General features: G+C 47.7%; 1 protein-coding gene across 1 annotated transcript; it reads right to left on the minus strand.

Annotated features, from left to right (window-relative positions):
- Positions 1 to 3,001: 3,001 nt before the first annotated feature.
- On the minus strand, positions 3,002 to 20,167 carry LOC100383425 (Peroxisomal nicotinamide adenine dinucleotide carrier). Its single transcript, NM_001361636.1, has 12 exons — positions 20,022 to 20,167; positions 19,772 to 19,870; positions 19,565 to 19,663; positions 19,413 to 19,487; positions 19,152 to 19,282; positions 18,862 to 18,916; positions 17,794 to 17,949; positions 17,353 to 17,421; positions 17,160 to 17,267; positions 4,111 to 4,179; positions 3,593 to 3,647; positions 3,002 to 3,306 (listed from the first exon to the last, which is right to left on the minus strand). The coding sequence occupies exons 2-12, from the start codon at positions 19,850 to 19,852 to the stop codon at positions 3,110 to 3,112; spliced, it is 1,095 nt and encodes a 364-aa protein (NP_001348565.1). The 5' UTR covers positions 19,853 to 19,870; positions 20,022 to 20,167; the 3' UTR covers positions 3,002 to 3,109.
- Positions 20,168 to 21,609: the final 1,442 nt, after the last annotated feature.

Below are 21,609 nucleotides of genomic sequence, written 5' to 3' on the forward strand. Positions count from 1 at the left end.
CTTATTGAGTATCACTAACTATCTTTAGTATTGACAGAAAAACAAATAAAACACTCCTACACTCTTGTAGGGTTGTCATCAGTCACCAAAAAGGGTGAGACTGAAAGCATCTAGGCCCCTGGTTGGTTTTAGTGATTAATGACAACGTAAGATTATATGTGACTAACGTGTGTTTTTAGAGAAAATGGTAAGTTAGGTCACATTGCAGGAAGTTGCGCTACAATGGTGAAAACGATCCCTCAGATGAGAACTTAAAGCGATGACTGAAAAAGGCGAATCAAAAGATGAAGGACTTCATATTCTAAGTGTCGAAGGAGTTGTGTACACTTGGTATAGAGTTAGGACTTCTATTTTTATTTTCGTCGTACTATAAAGAGAGGTTGTGGATGAGTAGTTTGACCAAGAGAAATTTAGTGTAGTGTTGGTGCATGTTCACAATCACAGCTAGTGCTAGGTGCCACTCGATAATTCACTCACAAGTTAGAACGAAAATGGTTTAGAAAACCTAAGGAAAAGAACTTGGGTTTGCTGACCTAGGGGCACCAGACTGTCCGATGCTCCCCCTGACAGTGGGCCCAAGAGTGCCCCGAGAGCAATCCTTTGCCCCCGAAGAAACCCGAGAGCACGCTATTCACTGGCTCGAATTCTAGCCAGGCACCGGACTGTCCGGTGCACACCAAACAGTCAATGTTTACTGTCTGGTGCACTGTCAGAACTAGTCGTTGGATGCGCACCGTTGGCGCACCGGACTGTCCGGTGCGCCCATGCGTAGTAGCATACAGTAACGGCTAGTTTTGGTTGGTGGGTGTATTTATACCCCCCCCCCCTCTTCTAGCCATTATGAGTGTCTTGATGCCCATACTCACTTGTATTCACTGCTAGAGCATTGCAAGCTCACAAAGCATAGTGAGGTGATTAGCAAAATCATAATCCCATGTTAGAACCTCATTAGTACGCATAAGAGCCACCTAGAACACACACCACATGCATTAGGCTTCTCTTGGTCAAGTGAAAGTCTATAGTGTGTTACTGTTGGTGATCGACATCACCAAGACGGCTTGGTGGCGATTATAGCTCGGTGATCACCCCAGAGGATTTGTTGGTGAACCGGCTCTAAGATTGTACGCGATCATGAGGGATACACCGCGCTGGAGAGGCAAAGGATCATATCATAGTGAGCACTTGGTTCTTGCGAGGACCAAGGGGGAGTGATACCCTTGTGTGGATGCTCCAACGAGAAATAGGGAAGAGTGCCGACTTAGATACCTCGAGAAAAATTGGAGGAGTCTTCTTGTCCCTACTTTACATTCTGCATTTACTTTGAACATTTTACTTTGTGTATTTGCTTAGTTAGTATTTGTAAAAATGACTTAGGGTTGTTGTCATCTCGTAGCATTTACTTATTGCTAGTAGTTTGGGTGAAGTTGGGCTCATGCTTAGGATTTAATTTTTGTTAAAAATTTTAGAAAAGCTCAATTCACCTCTTTCTTGGGCATCGTGGTCCTTTCACATAGAAATGTCATTTGGGCCGAGCAAGACATTTGGCCTAGGCTGGCTTCTTTCTTTTCTATTTTTCTATTCTCTGTTTCCCCACTTTTCTCTTATTCCCATTTTGTTCACTAAGTTTCAAATTCATTCTAAGCCAAAGTTTCAAATTAAATTTAAATGAACAAAACAATAACTCCAACATGATGTCAGTTCATGATTTTATTTATTTATTTAGGCAATGTTTCCAACATAAAATAAAATGCACACACATATTGTTAATTTTAAATGTGAAGTCCAATTGAAAGTTTACATTAGGACTCAATAATCATTACCTCTTTTGTTTTAGTAGAGAAATAATTTCTAAGGTATAATCTTTGTTACTCTCTCCATACTCGAATATTTGTCGTCGGCTAGTTCATTTTTGAACTAAAACATGACAAATAAAAAACAGATGTAGTATAATATATTTTAATTTAAAACTTTTAGAGGGCATTTATAGGTACATTATTAACTAAACTCGTATATGGATCTTCTTCATTTAATCTTTAGGAACCACAATTATTTAGATCTTGGAAGAATCTTTTTAACAAATCCAAAATAAGATTTTGAGTGTTACAGGACCCGAGTGGCCGAGTCTCACAACCTCTTCTAACATGTCCAAATTTGAAACTTTGAAAATTTGAGTTTTAATCTTTACTAGTTTTTGACCTCTTCTAACCCATGTAAAGCTAAAGACAACTAATATGCAACACTCTGAACTTATTAAACTTGTCTAGATCAAGCTACTAGCTCATACCCTTTTATAGTACGGTTAAAAAACAAGGCTCTAAACTATGCTAATTGACTCTACTCCAATTGATACTTAGAGCCGGTCTATTCTTAACCTTGTCTCTCATCCTTCCAAAATGCAATAAAATCCATAAGGCGGCATAGAAACCATATATCACCCAAACCTTTGTGCATCAACATGATTTAACTCAAATTTACCTCTATAAAATATACATTAGTCACAATGATCATATATTGTCATTAATCACCAAAATACTTAGAGCCTAGATGCTTCATACTAGAAATGAACTTAGGATCTATTTGATTCAACTGTAAATTCCTAAAAATCTGATTCTAGCTATGAGCTATGAAAAAGCTATTGTAAGCTAATAATTGTGAAAAACTAAAATTTGTTTGGTTAAAACAACTGTCAACAATAAATTCTACAAGGACATCATAGCTTATAACATGGACAAGAATCTGAAAATTTTGAGATGTAATTCTTAATTGAACTAGAGGAATTTATAGATTTTCAGGGATCTATTCTGTTGTTGTATGTCGTTGTATCTATTTGGTTGAAATTTCAGATTTTTGGCACCAGATCTAGTTCAAGAAGCTAAAACAAACATACCCTTAATTTTGTATATCAGTTAAACCCAAAACATGTAATATCTTTTAGATGATTTTATCCTTCATTAATAAGGGGAAGGTATGGCTTTTGAGAGGCTTTAAGGTTTTCTCTAGTAACCAGTAAAGAATTTCATATTGATCTTGAACAGGATATGTATAATGGGACCCTATACATTACAAGTTGAGGCAAAAAAATGAGCTTTTCTCCCAAATACACCACCACCTATTGTTTCTTGGATGTAGTAATAAGCATAGTCCTACTACTCGCAACTAAAAGCACTGCTAACTTGACCAATTCCTCTTTAACCATAAAGAGAACCGAGGCAGCAAAGACACTTTGTACAATTTTTGTGCCCATTCCTTTGTAAAACCCGTGTAGTCCTTCGTAGCGAACCATCTTTATTATCGCATCTATTGTACCTGGTGAAGATAACCGGTGTAATGTCAACAGCAATGAAAATTAGATATGTGTGACTAAAATAAATAGGATATCATCTTTATATCAAAGTACAATGCTAAAGAAAATATCAAGAATTTGCTCTCAATCCATATCGACAGCTCTCTTCTCAAAGTATATCAACAGTTTTTTTTCCTCTCCAAGTAACCATATAAACAATGATCTCAAACTAACTATGTCAAGAGTCTTTTCTCGAAGAAAACATATCAACACTTTGTTATTAGTTCCATTGTACGTAGAGAAATATACCCGTGTATCTGGACATCACATTGCTGCCAATTTCTTGTTTTGCCTGCAACCTTGACTGCAATAGTTAAGACATGATGAGTAAACAATTAAAACACCAGTTGTCGCAAAATTGAATCTTTCACCACCCACCACAGCCTATGGACTTGTGCCACTAGCTAACTAGGTGTATCTAAAGCAGACCTAAGTACCAGTCCATTTGAGTGAAATTTTAATTGCTGTAATCTGTAAAGCCACACAATTTGAATTTAGGCACAATAGGCCCAACAGTTTATTAAAAATAATTATTGGCATTACGCTAATAATATTAGTATGAATCTAATCAATTCTAGGAATTCCACAAACATCGTGTCTCAAGATTTTCATAGGCCTTTGAATTAGGCTACCTACTTCAGTTCAAGACCAATATATTTAAGAATAAAGTTAGCTAGAGTAATGCTCTGGTAGTCTAGAGTTAAACTTTGCTTAGAATACGGTGTTAAAAAGTATTAACATAATAACAGTCTCTAAATAAAATGTACCTTCACGACTAGCAATGGATAGGTGACTACAGTAGCTCCAAGTTTTGCCAATGCACCCAATAAAAAAACCTGCTCAAGAAGGAAAGTTCAGAGAAAGACTAGATAAATATATGTATGAACATTACCATTGTGCATTCATACTGCTAGTTTAATAGTTTATCATTCAATTTATAGTAACCAATAACATATATGATCTAAACAGTAATATGGGATAGGGAAGTCATGAGCTTGAATTCTTCTTTCTTGAGTAAGTAGAAAAACATAGTGAAACATATGAAAATTAGTTACTAATGACTAAGGGTAAACAACATATATTAATTAGTTTAACTTGATGGGGTTTTTTTCTCCACAAGAGCAGGAGAATTGCACCCCATTATATTAAGAAGAGAGAAAATAAGATCTAAAGAAGACCAGGTACAAGGACTTCCTTACGGAGGTCGAAAACTCAAAAATCAGAAAAGAACCATCTAACAAACTACACTATGCAACTAACCAAAAACCTCCCGCCTAGAACTAAGCATCAAGGGAGGAGGCCGCCAATAGAGGCCCTTGGCCCCAGCCATCCCCCACATCAATCTATCTTCCCTAGCTAACCTAAGAGCTAGAGAAACATTGGGGGTCCACCCATCAAAGATACATTTGTTTCGATGATTCCAGATGATCCAAACCCCTAGGGCAATGAGAGAATTTAGCCCCTTCTTAATAGGTCCGTTGACAGACCCTGAAGCTTCTTCTCACCATATCATGAAGGAGGGCAAACTTGGTTGTGGGGCGAGCACTTGCAGCCCCACTTGTCTCAGCAGCTTGAACCAGAAATCGCTTAAGAAAACACAAGACACTAAGAGATGGTCCAAGGTTTCAGCTTCTTGATCGCATAATGAGCAAAGATACATTTGTTTCGATGATTCCAGATGATACAAACCCCTAAGGCAATGAGAGAATTTAGCCCCTTCTTAATAGGTCCGTTGACAGACCCTGAAGCTTCTTCTCACCATATCATGAAGGAGGGCAAACTTGGCTGTGGGGCGAGCACTTGCAGCCCCACTTGTCTCAGCAGCTTGAACCAGAAATCGCTTAAGAAAACACAAGACACTAAGAGATGGTCCAAGGTTTTAGCTTCTTGATCGCATAATGAGCACCTGGATGGATAGTCAAGACCTCTTTTAGCAAGTCTCACAGCAGTCCAACACCTCTTGTGAGCTGCGAGCCAAAGGAAAAATCTGCACTTTGGTGGGGCCCAAGTTTTCCACACCCTACTGTAGTGGCTAAAACAAGTTGATCCTGCAAAAAGACCCTCATATGCAGATTTAGCTGAGTAATTACCATATGAGGCTATGTTGAACATGTGTTTTTCTTCTATTTTCTGCTGTAGCACTAATACTCCAACAGATAAAGCTCCCTTGATGTCTGAGATCCATCTTCTATTCGGTAAGGCCTCATGTACTGTTCTCCATTTGGTAATCCTCCTTGGTATGGTTTGAAATAATCTAGGAGCAATATCGCTGTTTTTTTACACAAAAGCCGTCCAAAATAAGGTATTGGCCTCATTTCCCACCTCCGAGATCAAAACAGTGGAGAAGAAAGCCCTAGCTTTATAAGGAACTTGAATAGGTAGGTTAGCCCAAAGACGCCCTGGATCGGTTTTATGCAGCCATAGCCATCTCATACGAAGCGCCCAGCTCAACTCATGCAGGCTGGAAATACCCAAACCTCCCAGCTTAAGGGGCCGGCACACTCTTCCCCAAGACAGAAGGCAGTGCCCCCCATTTGTTTCTTTGCGTCCCCGCTAAAGGAAACCTTTTCGGATTTTATCAACGGTATCCAAGGCCCAAGCAGGGAAATCAATAGCCATAGCTAGGTAAATGATCATGCCTATGAGGACATGTTGCACATGAATACTTCTACCTGCCCTTGTCAATAATTCAGCTTTCCAATTCTGGAGCTGTCCTGCAATTTTGGCCACAACTGGCTACACTTTCTCTTTAGTAAGCTTGTATAGAGACAGAGGAAGACCAAGATAGCAACAAGGGAAAGAAGATATCTCACAGGGCAGCAGGTTTTGCACCACTATAATGTCCTCCTCTAAGCACTGAATAGGATAAACATCAGATTTATTTTCATTATTATGCAGACTCAAAGCTTCTCCAAATAAGCGCTGGATATCCATTGTGATCGAAATGTCAGCTGCAGAAGGGTGTAGGAACAGCACCACGTCATCCTCATAAATGGAGTCATCCGCATCATGGTTTTCAAATCGTCCGATTAATCGTGATTAATCGTCCTGGTCGGTCGGATGGAGTCGATTAGGGACTCCAACCCGATTAGGTGGTCCAATCGTCCAATCGTCCGAGTAATCGTCGCCTAATCGCGACGAATCGTCCGTTTTGTTAGTTACGGCGGCATGGAATCTGGGAATATGGAAAGCCAGCGTCTGGATCCAAATTTGGCACATCGTTTCCCTTCTAGCGCGCCTTTATTGATTGGGGCTAATAAAGGAACCCTTTACCTTATTGGTTGGCTTTCCAAATCCCTTTTTGCTTTCCTGATTTCATCTCTCAGTCTCTTATCCTTCCTGGCCGGCTGGCTACTGTTCCTCTTGTTCCTGGGCTCCTGGCGACTCCTCCCTGCGAAAACCTCCGGCTGCTCCTCCTCCTCAATAACCAACTCTGGTGGCTCCTCCCTGATCAAGAACCATCGGCTCCTCCAGTCCTTGACCAACTCCGGCGACTCCCTGGTCTTGTAAGTTTGATTAGCTAAATACCTACTGCTGTTTGAGTTTGATTACCTACAGCTATTCAGACTTTAGAGGTGCTACATTCTAGGACTGCTACACTGTTGTAGTGCTGTTTGACAGTTTGAGTTTGATATTCATATTTGAAACCTACTGTTGTTTATATATTGTCTAATATCTTTAAAATCTAATTCAAAGAATCATATATATTATATATCAAGTATATCATATAGTATATAATTATACACTCTAGTGTATATAACTTAAACCAAGATGTTTAGGATGACTAGGTGGCCGACCAGTCACCGACTAATTGTCCCGGTCGACGTCCTAATCGCGATTACTTGGCTAATCGGTCACCATCATCGACTGGACGACCTGGCGACTTGAAAACCATGATCTGCATACATGGAGATTTGATGGAGTCTAGATGATCTTGACATGTGTTGCAATAATCCTGTATCTTCCGCTTGTGAGATTAAGAGACCCACGACATCCATAACAAGGATAAAAAGCATGGGAGAATGTCCTCTTCATCTACCCGAGTGTTACTAAATGGTTTCCCAGGGAATTGTATTAAGCATCGAAGGGAGTTTAACTTGATGGTTAGTCTAGCATAATTACTTACCATAAAAAACTGAACAGAACCCTATTCAAAGGCTACAACAAATATTGCAGCGGACTCACATTGCTTGCTACAAGTAAAATGGTGCATGATGAAATAAAAAAAATGTTTTCATAAATAAGAACTGCCCTATGCCCCTGTTGAGTAATATATCATGCTCTAGCAATGCAGTAATTAATCTCGATGGTCTTCATTAGCTGGCTGCAGGCACTGCTTCTGAACACATACCATAATTATGTACCCAGGCATTTTTCACTAAAAGCATAATCTTATATACAAATGAATCATGTTCTTTGTTTCAAGTAAAAGGGAATCATGTGGATTGCATGAGACCGATGAAACATTTTGGATAACAAACTAATCACATATGTAAACAAACTTTCATATAGTTAAACTTAATAGTTCATGTCATGATTAGTCATCTTTATCATAAACTGGGACACAATAATGCTCTCGATTCGATCAGATCGACTAAAAAACTAGTAGTTCGACTAATCACAATTAGTCAGGCAATTAGTCTGGAGTCTGGACGACTAGTTGGGCCAGCCCAAGGAAATGTTTTGCGGGGAAAGAATTGGCCCACTTTAGTTGGCCTTTAGGTTTCGGTATATATTCACTGTGGAAAGAGAAGGGGGAGGAGAAGCACCCAGCACGCAGCTGCCGGTGCTTTATGAGCGTGCGCTCATTTTTCTTTCTCCCTCCTCGCTCGCTGTTCCCACAACCGCTCACACACCTCTCCTCCAGCCTCCGCCCACCACACACTCCTCCAGCCTCCACCCATGGCCAGCAGCCTGCCTCTTCTCTGTGAGCAGGTCCTCCTCTACCTTACCGGTGCTTCCCGACTCTTCCCCACCAGCGCTCCTGACATTGACCGCCCCCACCGGCGCTTGTATCCTGGAACTGGAGGAATGAAGGCACACTTACAATAACGAGCACCAAAATATTAGAGCGAGGACATCTAGGTTAGACTGAGGAGGGGGTCTAATGGTGAAATGGACTCAACTACTTACAATAGAGAAATGAGCGGGGGTTGGGCTCTCACTCACATATACCTAGGTCTGCCCCTGAGTCAAGCAGCAGTGCAGCAGGAAGCCAGCAACTGTCCCCTTGAAGCTGCAGCATTTCATAGTGAACAACGGGGGGATGGGCCGGTGATGTAAAGCAGTTCATGGTGAAGCTGAAGGTGCTTCTGCTGCTGAACCAAGTTCTGGGACAAAGGAACAGGCTGCACAAGCGGCGGCGGTGGCTGCTGTGCTTGGCTGCTTGCCACTTCCATTTATCAATTTATGGCCATGTTTACATATATTTACATCACATATATAGTATATACATGGCCGATCAGGTCATCTAGGCACACAGATGACTAAATATCTGACTAGACTGACTAATTGACCCTGATCGACAACTAATAGCAGTTAGTCATCTCATCGGTGCTCATACAACTAGCCTCGATCATACAGTCTGAAAACATTCATAAGTTTTCACAAGAAATACCACCGAAGAAAATCCCACAACATACACATTTGTAATTGCTAATTGTTATAATCCCATTAAGTAGTACACATTTGCAGAAAAGTGGTTGTAGGTGTCATGGACCTTCGGTCCATGGGGATAGCTGTCTTCTCCGGCGAGGTTATACCCCTCTGCCGCAGGCTTGGTTCTAGGGTAGCAGCCCTAGGCGCTTGAGAGGGTCATTGCAAGAGAGAGATTGGTTTGATAATGATCTTGCTTGATTTATTCTCTGCTGCCATGCGGCTTATAAATAGCCCTATGGCTAACCAACTTCTCCTACAAACTCTCAACTAACTCCTACTTTCTTGGACTTATCTGATGCTAACCAACTCTCCACAATTCTCTCATCCCAATCTTATTCTCTAGCCTTATCCCAGCTCATCTCAATCTTATTCTCTAGCCTTATCCCAGCCTGGCTGTTGCGTCTCGCTCCCTATGATGCCCATGACATCTCCCCCTCCCTTAAGGACCAGCTCGTCCTCGAGCTGCCATAGACTTACCTGACACGACTTAAGGTTAAGCCTTTTACATCTCGGCTTACCTTTATTATTTAAGACGAAAATACAAAATAATTGTGGAACTAAAATATAAATTTGAACTGAAGCTATGTCCTCCTGGATCCCAAGGAAAGAGCTGAACTGCGGACTTCACGTTGGATGAAAGGTGAAGGAGGAACCAGCCCGTTCTTATGTTGGGTCTGTCCAGCACCAAGACAGTTGCCCGAATGAAGGAGACGACCCTCTTTGGCCGTGCAGGGGGGCTGCATACCCAGATCTCGACTTCTGCAGGGGGTTCAAAAAATATAGACGAGACCTGGTGGTCAGGGTGGGAGTTGGTGCAGCGATGAGCTGATCAGCAAGTGCAGCTTCCGCACCGCCCGCCTAACAAGGAAGCCGCGCACTGCGGCTTGCAGGCGCACCACGGCCTGCTCATGTGATGACGGCCATGGGGTGGCCCTGGAGGCCACAGCAAGGTGCTTCTCCCCACGAAGGGACTGTACCTGGCGGCGTGCCAGGAACCCTCGCGCTGCCGCCTGAAGCCGCACCGCTGCTTGGAGTTCCTTCTCTGTCTTCTCCTTGTAGCGGTGGAACATCACAATGAATTGATCCCACTTCTCTTCGAGCCGAGTGAATGCATCTAGAGTTGGAGAGGGCGGGTGGGAGGGCATTGCGGCGGCAGATGGCGCGGCGGCTGGTGGTGGTGAGGGATGGGCGGCTGGTGGTGGTGAGGATAACCTGGAGCTGATACCAGGTGTCATGGACCTTCGGTCCATGGGGATAGCTGTCTTCTCCGGCGAGGTTATACCCCTCTACCGCAGGCTTGGTTCTAGGGTAGCAGCCCTAGGCGCTTGAGAGGGTCATTGCAAGAGAGAGATTGGTTTGATAATGATCTTGCTTGATTTATTCCCTGCTGCCATGCGGCTTATAAATAGCCCTATGGCTAACCAACTTCTCCTACAAACTCTCAACTAACTCCTACTTTCTTGGACTTATCTGATGCTAACCAACTCTCCACAATTCTCTCATCCCAATCTTATTCTATAGCCTTATCCCAGCTCATCTCAATCTTATTCTCTAGCCTTATCCCAGCCTGACTGTTGCGTCTCGCTCCCTATGATGCCCATGACAGTAGGTAACAAGAACTCTATTGCACGAAACGTCTGATATAACATTATTTTTTTAGGGGAAAACTGTAGGGGAATCCCCTACAGTGAGATTATTTTTATTAAAAATAAGAAGGGGCACCTGTACACGAAAGAAAGGAAGAAAGAAAGAGAGTAGGAAAGAACAGTTCTAAGTCTCTCAAGTTACAATTCCTGTATCCAATTAGAAATAAGTAACTTGAAACTCGGACTAAATCTAGAAAGATGGAGCTTTAGTGTGTCATTGAAGCAGGTTTTCCAAGAGGAAGGAAAGCGAGTGACTCATTTCTAAAGATCACATTATTCCTTTGCTTCCAGATCTCCCATGCCGTGATGGACATAATCTCCATGAAGAAATTTTTGTCAAACGCCCTCTTCGCGGACTGAATCATCGAGAAGAAATCCAAAGAGTGATCCTAGAGAATGTGAACATAGTCCCAACAGGCAACGCTAAAAGGGCATTCAAACAGCAGATGGTAGGTCGTCTCTTCACAATTGAGGTTGCATAAGACACAATTGTAATCATCATTGGGAGCAATGAACCCTTTCCTTTTGAGCAGGTTTCCGGAGTTTATTCTGTCTCTGAACATTAACCAGATGAAGACCTTGATTTTTTTTACCACCTTCGATTTCCAAATCCATTTAAATGGTTTCGGTGGATTTATGAACTGGAAATTCATGTAGTAGATTCTGCTCGAATGAAATTTGTCATCTCCCCACGAGTAAATCCATCTGTCCTTGCCCTGCATCATCCCCTGAATCGTCCTGATCTTGTCCTGAAAGATGACAAACTTCCCTTGTGCATCACTAGACAGCGGACTTTGGAAGTTGTCTAAAAGATTTTGGTGTTGCATAAACTGTGCCAGAGAGCAGTTCTTCCTTCTAGCAAAGGAATAAAGGCTGGGAAATTCCATTTTGAGGATCATATTATTCCACACATCTTGCCAGATGACAAAAGAGAGATCATGCCCAGCAATAGGTGAAGCAATACCTGTTGGAATGTGAACCCACAACCCTAACAGGGGTTGGGTGATATATTAGTAGGCTGAGTAGACTGGGCCAGGCCCAATACAGAGGGGTGAGATGGTCATTACACGGGGAAGACCCCAAACCCTAAACGGGTATTCTAACACCCCCCCGCAGTCACAACTCTATCCTGTACAGATGTTGAGACTGGATCGAAAGTCTAAAAATACACTCGACGGTAACCCCTTAGTAAAGATGTCGGCGAACTGCAGCGTGGTGGGGACGCTGAGAACCCGAACGTCACCGGCAGCGACACGCTCGCGGACGAAGTGCAGGTCGATCTCCACATGCTTCGTGCGCTGATGCTGCACGGGGTTGGTGGAGAGGTAGACCGCGCTGACGTTGTCGCAGTAGACGAGGGTGGCGCGCTAGAGGGGACTGTGGAGCTCGTGGAGGAGCTGGCGCAGCCAGGAGGCCTCTGCCACGCCGTTGGCCACGGCACGGTACTCGGCCTCAGCGCTGGAGCGAGAGACGACGGGCTGACGCTTGGCGGCCCAAGAGACGAGGTTGGCGCCCAGGAACACAGCGTAACCGGAGGTGGACCGGCGCGTGTTGGGACAGCCAGCCCAGTCAGCGTCGGTGTAGACCACGAGCTCCGACGTCAGTGATGGTCGGAGAAGGAGGCCGTAGTCGAGGGAGCCGCGGAGGTAGCGCAGAATCCGCTTGAGCGCGGTGAGATGGGGCTCCCGCGGAGTGTGCATATGCAGGCACACCTGCTGGACGGCGTATGCGATGTCGGGCCTGGAGAAGGTGAGGTACTGGAGCGCGCCGGTCAGGCTCCGGTAGGACGTCGCGTCGGCGACCGGAGGCCCATCGTCCTCAGAGAGCTTTGCCTGAGTGTCGACAGGCGTGGAGCAGGGCTTGCAGTCAGACATGCCAGCCCGCTCCAGGATGTCGATGGCGTACTGGCGCTGGTGGAGGAAGAGACCCTGGGGCCGGCGCTCGGCGGTGATGCCGAGGAAGTGGTGTAGGGGCCTCAGGTCCTTCATCGCGAACTCCCGCTGAAGGGCGACGATCGTGCGGTGTAGAAGATCGGCGGTGGATGCCGTGAGCACAATGTCGTCGACGTAGAGCAGGAGGTAGACGGTGTCGTCGCCGCGCCGGTAGATGAACAGGGACGTGTCCGACTTGGCCTCAACGAAGCCGATGGAGGCCAGGTAGGAGGCGAAGCGACTGTACCATGCCCGTGGCGCCTGCTTGAGGCCGTACAGGGACCGGTTCAGCCGGCAGACCAGATCCGGACGGTCAGCGTCGACGAAGCCGGTGGGCTGGCTGCAGTAGACAGTCTCCGTCAGAGTGCCATGCAGGAAGGCATTCTTGACATCGAGCTGATGGATCGCCCAGTCGCGGGAGAGGGCGAGGGAGAGGACGGCGCGAACAGTGGCGAACTTGACGACGGGGCTGAAGGTCTCGTCGTAGTCCACTCCAAGGCGCTGTGTGAAACCCCGAAGGACCCAACGGGCCTTGTAGCGGTCGAGGGAGCCATCCGAGGTCAGCTTGTGGCGAAATAGCCACTTGCCGGTGACCACGTTGGTGCCTGGTGGACACGGCACCAGGTCCCAGGTGTGGTTGGCCATGAGGGCCGCGTACTCCTCCTCCATAGCACGACGCCAATGTGGGTCGGCGAGGGCAGTGCGAACGGAGGAGGGCACCGGGGAAGCGTCGGGTGGAGTGCTGGACGTATCAGCTGCCAGGATCAGCCGGTCGACGGGGCGAAGAACGCCAGCGGCGCGCCGAGTCACCATCGGGTGGACGTGTCCGAAGGACCCAACGGGCCTTGTAGCGGTCGAGGGAGCCATCCGAGGTCAGCTTGTGGCGAAATAGCCACTTGCCGGTGACCACGTTGGTGCCTGGTGGACACGGCACCAGGTCCCAGGTGTGGTTGGCCATGAGGGCCGCGTACTCCTCCTCCATAGCACGACGCCAATGTGGGTCGGCGAGGGCAGTGCGAACGGAGGAGGGCACCGGGGAAGCGTCGGGTGGAGTGCTGGACGTATCAGCTGCCAGGATCAGCCGGTCGACGGGGCGAAGAACGCCAGCGGCGCGCCGAGTCACCATCGGGTGGACGTGTCCGGGGTCGCGGTGGATGGCGACCGGGTGGTATACGGACGGCTCGGAGCGGACCGCCGGAACGTCGAGAGCGGAGGGTGTGGCCGGCTCGCGGCGGTGATAGATGACGGCGGGGTCGGCGAAGCGGGTCGCGCTCGTCGACGGGCCCGAGTCGGAGGGCGCGGAGGTAGTGGCGTGGCCGCGGCGGTGGTAGACGAGCGTGGGGTTGGCGAAGCGAGCCGGGGTCGACGGGGCCGCGCGTGGCGCGGGCGGGGTCGACGGTGTCGCGCGTGGCGCAGGCGGGGTCGACGGGGCCGCGCGTGGCGCAGGCGGGATCGACGGGTCGCGCAGGGCGCAGGCGTGGTCGACGGGGCCGCGCGTGGCGCAGGCGTGGTCGACGTGGTTGCGCGTGGCACAGGCGGGGTCGACGGGGCCGCGCGTGACGCAGGCATGATCGACGTGGCCGCGCGTGGCGCAGGCGGGGTCGACGGCGCCGCGCGTGGCGCGGAGATGGGCACAGCTGCACGAGGAGCAGGTAACGGCGCAAGACGGGGCGCCGGGGGTGGGGGGGGAACCGGGTCGGACTCGAGGAGGGAGTCAAGATCGGTGGGTGGGGTGGAGCCTGCAAGGGGAAACACATCTTCGTCGAAGACGACGTGACGAGAGATGATGATGCGGTGGGAGGTGAGGTCCAGGCACCGATACCCCTTGTGGTCAGGGGAGTAGCCGAGGAAGAGGCAGCGAGTGGAGCGAGGAGAAAGCTTGTTAGGGGCGGTGGCGGAGATGTTAGGGTAGCAGGCACAGCCGAACACGCGCAGGTGGTCGTAGGAAGGGGCTGTGCCGTACAGGGCGAAGTGAGGTGTAGGGTGGCTCACCGCCTTCGAGGGAAGACGGTTGAGGAGATGCGTGGCGGTATGAAGGGCCTCTGCCCAGTAGGTGGCAGGGAGAGACGCCTGAAAGAGAAGGCAACGGATCATGTTGGTGGTGGTGCGAATCACGCGCTCGGCCCGGCCGTTCTGAGCAGAGGTGTAGGGACACGAGAGACGCAACTGGACGCCGTGAGTGAGGAAGAAAGAGCGGGAGGCGTTGTTGTCGAACTCGCGGCCATTGTCACACTGCAGGGCACGGACCGGGCGCCGGAACTGGGTGGATACCCAGGCGAAGAAGTGAGTGAGGGTGGTAAATGTGTCGGACTTCAGCCGAAGGGGGAAAGTCCAAAGAAAATGGGAGTAATCATCCAGAATGACCAGGTAGTACTTGTAGCCGGAGAGGCTAAGGACAGGAGATGTCCAGAGATCACAGTGGACAAGATCAAAGGCCTGAACAGCCCTGGACATGGAAGTGGAAAAAGGAAGACGGGAGTGACGGCCGAGCTGACAAGCATGACAGAGGTGCTCAGAAGAGCCCCGAGTATATGATATGTCGGAGTGGCCGGAAAGCTTGGACATGACATCAGGTCCAGGGTGCCCGAGGCGACGGTGCCAAATGGCGGAGGAGGTGGTGGTGGTAGCAAGAGCATGTGATGTGGTGGTAGTAGTAAGTACAGGAGATGAGGCTACTCTGGTGTGGGGAGTGGAGGGCAAGTGAAGAGAATAGAGGGGACCGGAGCTGTCACAGCGAGCGAGCACAGCATGTGTGGGAAGGTGGCGTATGGTGAGGCCCCAGGGGTCGAACTCCATAGAGCACTTGTTGTCACTAGTGAAGCGACGAACCGAGAGGAGAGGATGAGTCAGTCCGGGAGCAACAAGGACGCCGTTAAGGCAGAATGGTCCTGGAAGAACCGATGTACCTACTGAGGTGACCGGGAGGGTAGAACCGTTGCCGACGACGATGGAGGTAGGATGTGAGGGGTGAGGTGGATGGGAGTGGAGTAACGAATTAGTGGTGGGGGTAGTGTGGAAGGAGGCTCCGGAGTCAACCACCCAATCGGTGGTGGTTCGGGGAGGTGGAAGTGGCGAAGGTACAGTGTGAGCGGAGAGGGCCAAAGAAGGTGCCCCGACAGAGGCACTAGGAAGGGAGGGAGATGACACGGGCTCAACCGCTAGGGAGGCGATCGCAGCACGTGGGAAGACAAGCGGTCCAGGCACGTGACGGCCCGCCTGAGGGTGGACCTCGACGCAATCCCGAAGAATAGGGTTCCAGACTGGATCGAAGGACACGAACATGCCCCGGATGAGCTGGCCGTCGTGGAGGAGGACACGCACAGTCACGAGAGCAGCGGGCGAGGTAAAGTTCATGGCGACCGGTGCAGGGAGGCGCGGACTGGACAGCCGGGCGCGGAACAGCAGGGGCGGCTGAGTGCTCGGTGTCGGGCGTCCTCGGCACGGGACAGCAGGGGCACTGCTTGGCGCGGAACAGCAGGGGCGCGGGTCTTCCGGGCTGGTGCTCCTGGACGGCGCGGGGTCGACGGGCGCGAGCAGGACGGGCGCGGGGCGCCGGTGCAGGGCGCTGGGTGCGGCTCCTGGAGCTCGCGCGCATCGCGCGGCGTCGGTGCGGGCGCAGCCGCGGTAGCCCGACCACAGCAGCGCAGGGCGCGGCCCCAGCGACTCGGCGCGAGCGAGGCCGCCCGGCGTGGGCGCGCGTCCCCCCCGATGGCAGTGCAGGCTGCACTGGCGCGCGAGCAGCGTCCCTGCAGCGACGCGGCCAGACGTGGCCTTGGGCGCGCGGCCCAGTCCCGGTGCGCGGTCACGCAGGCGCAGCCCAGCCAGCCGCAGCGAGCCGCCAGCAGGCGTGCGCGGCCTCGCGGTGCGGGCACGCGGCCCCAGGCGCTGCTGCTGGCGTGGGGCTCGGGGCGCAGGGCGCTGCTGGCAGGTGGCGGCGGCCAGGGAGAGAAGGGGGAGGGAGAAGGAACCAGGGGGCGGCGGCGGCTGTGCAGGGAAGGAGAGGAAAAAAAACTCTAAACCTCTGATACCATGTTGGAATGTGAACCCACAACCCTAACAGGGGTTGGGTGATATATTAATAGGCTGAGTAGACTGGGCCAGGCCCAATACAGAGGGGTGAGATGGTCATTACACGAGGAAGACCCCAAACCCTAAACGGGTATTCTAACAATACCCCTGAAATGAATAGAAAGCCTAGCAATATCCTTCCACCAAAAGGACCCCTTATTCGGATGAAAGTGGGGAACTCTTCCCGAGCTGTAGTGGGTTTTCCAGATTAAGTCTACCCAAGGGATATCAGCTCGGCCATAGAACTTGTGCAGATGCTTCGTGAGCAGCACTTGATTTTGCATTTTGAGATTAATAACCCCAAGGCCACCCTTGTCGTTGGGGGCAATGATCTTATCCCAAGAGATTAGAGGTTTGCGAACACCATAAAAAATGAAATCTCTAGGTGCACAAGCACAATAAATAGCTAAGGTGATCAACGAACCGAAACAATCAAACTTTCATAAGGTCAGGTGTGTGCATTATTTCATAAAGACAAGAATATTGCAGGGCCTAAATCTGAAAACTATGTACCTCCATAGCTGTGAGGTGCCTTTTTGGTAGCTGCTTTCCAGAACGCTTTGACTGCAGACGCTTTGCCAATGTTTCATAGATCATGAACTGAATCGATGGATTACATACCTGCCATTTTAAATATTTCAATAGGTTTGGACTTACATACCTAACCCATAACGTTGGTTATATATTTCAGAAGCAAATAACTAACCATGATTAATGTTGGAATAAGCCCTTTCCAAAATCCTCTTACACCAGACTCATGGTAAACCTCCTGGATCTGTCTAAGACCAATACACATTAATAAAATAAATGTCTGGTTACTTTAAATTGTGAAGTAAAAGCAAATTTGAAGAACTCGCAACTTCAGATACTAGCTATAAACCAATAAGAAAGTGAATTGAAATATTACCTGTTTCAGAATTTTTTTTTGTATTTTTATAGCCTAATTACTAAAATGTGTTTATTTACTATTTCCGAACTATGAAGTTTAAGGAAAACAAATAACACAGTGGCATCTAGCATTTTCATAATTCTTTCTTTTAGAAGATCTGTACCACTAAGCATTTCATTTCTTTACTGGCTAATTTTCGAAATAAAAAAAGTAAAAGTTTAGAATGACGGATTGCCTAGTTGAGAAAAGAGAGCTAACCGCTTGAAGAGTACCATATGGACGAGCTTTTTCTGACTCCAATTTAACCAGCCTATCCTTCAGAACTGCAACCTCCAACGAATTCGCCCTAGACATTTCTTTCAGTAAAAGCTCCCTCTTAGACTCCAATATTTTTCTTTTCGCTTGAGTATGTGTCTGAAAGATGGTCATTGATAATTACTAATTTGCTGCACTTTTATTATGAGTAGTATTGAAGCATATTGCATTATTGCAGTCAAATTTAGCCACTCTATAGTCAGTAGGATGGGTAAAAGCAGGCCACTTGGAGTTCAGCTAATATACAAACAAAATGACTTTAAATCAACATTTGCATATTGTGGCTGCAGGAAAATTGGACCCAAGTCATAGCGAATGTATTAGTTATAGTTCATAGTCAAGTCAATCAACAACAACAACAACAAAGCCTTTTAGTCCCAAGCAAGTTGGGGTAGGCTAGACTATTTCATAGTCAAGTACTCAAGTCAATAATAAACTTTAAAAAACATAGGAACTAGGAGGTGTGAAAATGCTTTGGGAAGAACAAAACAAATAACCATTTAGTCATAACACATAAGCACTGCAGTTTAAGGATTGGAGCCTCATAGAAAAATGAACTAAAGTATATTAACATGTTAACAATATTGTAAGGTCACCTTATCAAGGCTCAGTAATAAATGTACAGCATAAAAAGCTTTACTAATATTCCTATGGCTGCCTAATAGAGAAGACCATTTCAGTTCCCTGATTTTTCCTCACCCATACAAGTTTCCAATATACGAAGATTTTAAGACAATGGAATGTAAGATCTTTTGCCTGGACGCTCATACAATTTCATATCTAAACAATAGATAGGCTCATCACAAGGGATATCAGAAGCAACAAAATCACAACATTGTATGAGTACAATGGAGTGGGATACAACAGTATCACTAATATAGGCTTTCCCTGACTGGGTCAGTGGCAGCAATTTTTCAGACAGAAGAACTCAACACCTTGTATGTAGATTCTCTTCTTTAATGAACTCTACTGGTTATCTTCTTGAAGAAAAAATAACCTAGTTTAATTTACCTGCATACGTGTCACAAGAACCCATATTGGATTGGTTAGAAGAACATTGATTGACCTACAACAAAAGAAAATGACCATGAACATGCCGAACCATCAAGATTATTAACTCAAACTAAAACCATGTGGTACACAATATTGAAAACTATGCTTTTCTGGTGTCCAACTTAGAAAATCATATAAATTCAGCACAGCTACCATAAAAGTACACTAAATCCACCCGTCCGCTTTAATTTGTTCCAACAATTAAATAAAAAAAGTGCATGAGTAGTAGTAGTAGGTAGGTAGGTTACCCAGCAACAGCTGCAATACCAAGCCAAGAAAGCATCCCGACAGTACCATCCCCAAGGCCCTTCTTGCTACGAGCAACCGCTATATCTTCCACCTTGTTCTTGAGGATCTGGTAGAAGTAGTAATAGATTCCCTGGAACCACGAAATGGAATGTAACTCAAAGTTCACAAGTACCATTTACTGGGTATCCACATTCTGCCATCCATACATATTGCAGCTCCTTTGTTATCAAAAACCAGTTAAAGTAGAAGTAGAATTTAACCTGCGACGCGGCAGTGCCGATGAGAGAGGGCTTGAGGCCGCTGTACAACCCACTCCATCCTTCGGTTTGAATCAGCTGCAGTCACTAGATTACAAACTTGATTAGGGAGGACATCTGGCGCACCACGGTACCTGAAGCCCGCGATGAATCACCTGGAGCATCTGGTACATGGTGGAGGCTGGGGTGGCGCTGGCGCCGCTCCTGGCCTTCCTCTTCTTCGTTGACCTCTCCGTCTGCTGCCGGGTGTTCACCTGGGAGAGAGAGAGGGGGGGGGGGGATTGTTTCCCAAATTAGAAGAGGATATAACGGTAAGGTTTGTAGAGGGCTAGAAGCAACAAGAGAAAAGAACAGTGTGGTACGGTTTGGAGAGGGTAGGTGATGATCTGCGCGATGATGCCGCCGCCGGCGCCGGACAGCCCGTTCACCGCCGCGCTCGACATGATCGGATGATCCCCTACCTAGCAATCAGCAGGAGCCATCCCAAAATCAGCAGGAGTCAGTGGGCTGTCTGATATATAGCTAGGTTAGATTCCGAATGCATATATATAGCTTGGGGTGCTCGGTTCGATGCCGCACAAAAGCAGGAAGTGAAGGGAATGGACGGCGTACCTAGTGGATAATCGTCGCTGGTGAAGCGCAGATGAAGACCTCGCTCAGTCGGCGCCGTGGCCGCGGCGAGGAAACGAGATGTGGGTTACTGTCTACACTACACTTTGGATGGAGAGGGAGGAGGGAGAGACGGAGAGGATCAGAACTCAGGACTGAATGAGATAGCATGCGAATAAGACGACGTCAGTACGCCACCGGATGATGTGTGCCTATACATTTGGTCCTGGCATGACCGGCCGATCCGAAGCACAAAAAAAAACACGGTCTAGACACGGCACGATCTGAAATAATTTAGTGCCGGGCTAGGTTTGGGCCGAGGTCGCGGCCATGGGCGGGCACAAGCATAGTCCGTTTAAGGTAGGCACGAAATGGCTCATATAGAGGCACGAAAAGGTCATATATTTATTAAAACCACACTTTATTCCACACTTTAATATACTTGATAAAAAACATAAAGCTAGTGATAATGCTAGTTAGATGTTTTTTTAGCTTTGAATTAGAGTATGTGATGTAATTTTACTTTTGTTATGAACATTAGATAATGAACTGAACTTACGAACTTTGTATAGAGCTGATTATACTCTTTTTCCTTCTAACAAAATGATTTGTAAACGAGTTAGTTATTGCATAGCTCTGGTAACTTAATACAAATATTAAGTTTGCTTTTGGTCAAATTTATCTGTCTTATCTTTTATTTGTTTTATTAAATTTGTTTGGGATTTAGGGCTCTGATGTGAATTTCGGGCTTTAATAATTTCGAGCCGCCCGAAATAAGCCCGGCACGTTTAAGCAATTACGTGTCGGGCCGTCGACCGAGGGCTAGGCCCGTGGGCTGGCCTGGCACGGCCCGAAATTCAAACGGGTCGGCCGGACCGAAATTTAAACAATACGGGCTTTTTCGAGCTTGGGCCGGGCCGGGCCAGACGACCCGAATGTACACCTATGTGTGCCTATCCTTTCTCGGGGGTTTTCTGTCGGCGTTTCGGACCCGCGAGGACCGTCAACCGACCAGTAAATTTGTCGCTGCGTGTCCCTGCCCAGATGGGTTGATGCAAGATAGAACACAAGAGGGAAATGAGGCTTATGTTATCTTGCACCGGGATGCTCGTAGTAGGGTTACAAGCGTTGCGGGAGAGCGAGAGCGAGAGAGAGCGAGAAAGAGAGGGTTCGGCCTTGAGGCGAGCCGTCTGAGTCTGCCTCTGCTCGTCTGCGTCATGCGTCCGGGTGTTTTTTCTGTCCTCTCCCCCTCACGTCTCCCCTCCTCCTCTTCTTTCTCCCTTAGGAAGGCCATGGACATCCCCTTTTATAGACGCAAGGAGACGCCCAGCTGTACAATGGGGGTGTAGCTATGAGCTATCGTGGCTGGCGGGGAGGTGTCTTGAGCCATGTACATGTTCTAACGTGGCCGTTGGAGTGGTGCCTTGAGTCCTGTAGAAGCATAGCTGGTGGTGCGGCATGGATCCTGCTGACGTTTCCTTGCTTCCGTAGGGGGTTGAGAGCAAGAGCAACCAATGTCATGGGCGCACGCGGGGAACCATCATTACTTGTTACCGGAGTAACTTAGATGGGACACCGGTCTTATTCCTTC

This window comes from Zea mays, chromosome 8 (assembly GCF_902167145.1).
Source record: "Zea mays cultivar B73 chromosome 8, Zm-B73-REFERENCE-NAM-5.0, whole genome shotgun sequence".
Taxonomy (NCBI): domain Eukaryota; kingdom Viridiplantae; phylum Streptophyta; class Magnoliopsida; order Poales; family Poaceae; genus Zea; species Zea mays.

Coding starts and splice junctions, on each gene's coding strand:
- LOC100383425 (NM_001361636.1), bottom strand. CDS start 19,852: ATGTCGAGCGCGGCGGTGAACGGGCTGTCCGGCGCCGGCGGCGGCATC. Junction 17,950..18,861: donor TTCTTGTGACACGTATGCAG/GTAAATTAAACT, acceptor ACCATCTTTCAG/ACACATACTCAAGCGAAAAG. Junction 4,180..17,159: donor GGCACCTCACAGCTATGGAG/GTACATAGTTTT, acceptor CTTCTTGAGCAG/GTTTTTTTATTGGGTGCATT.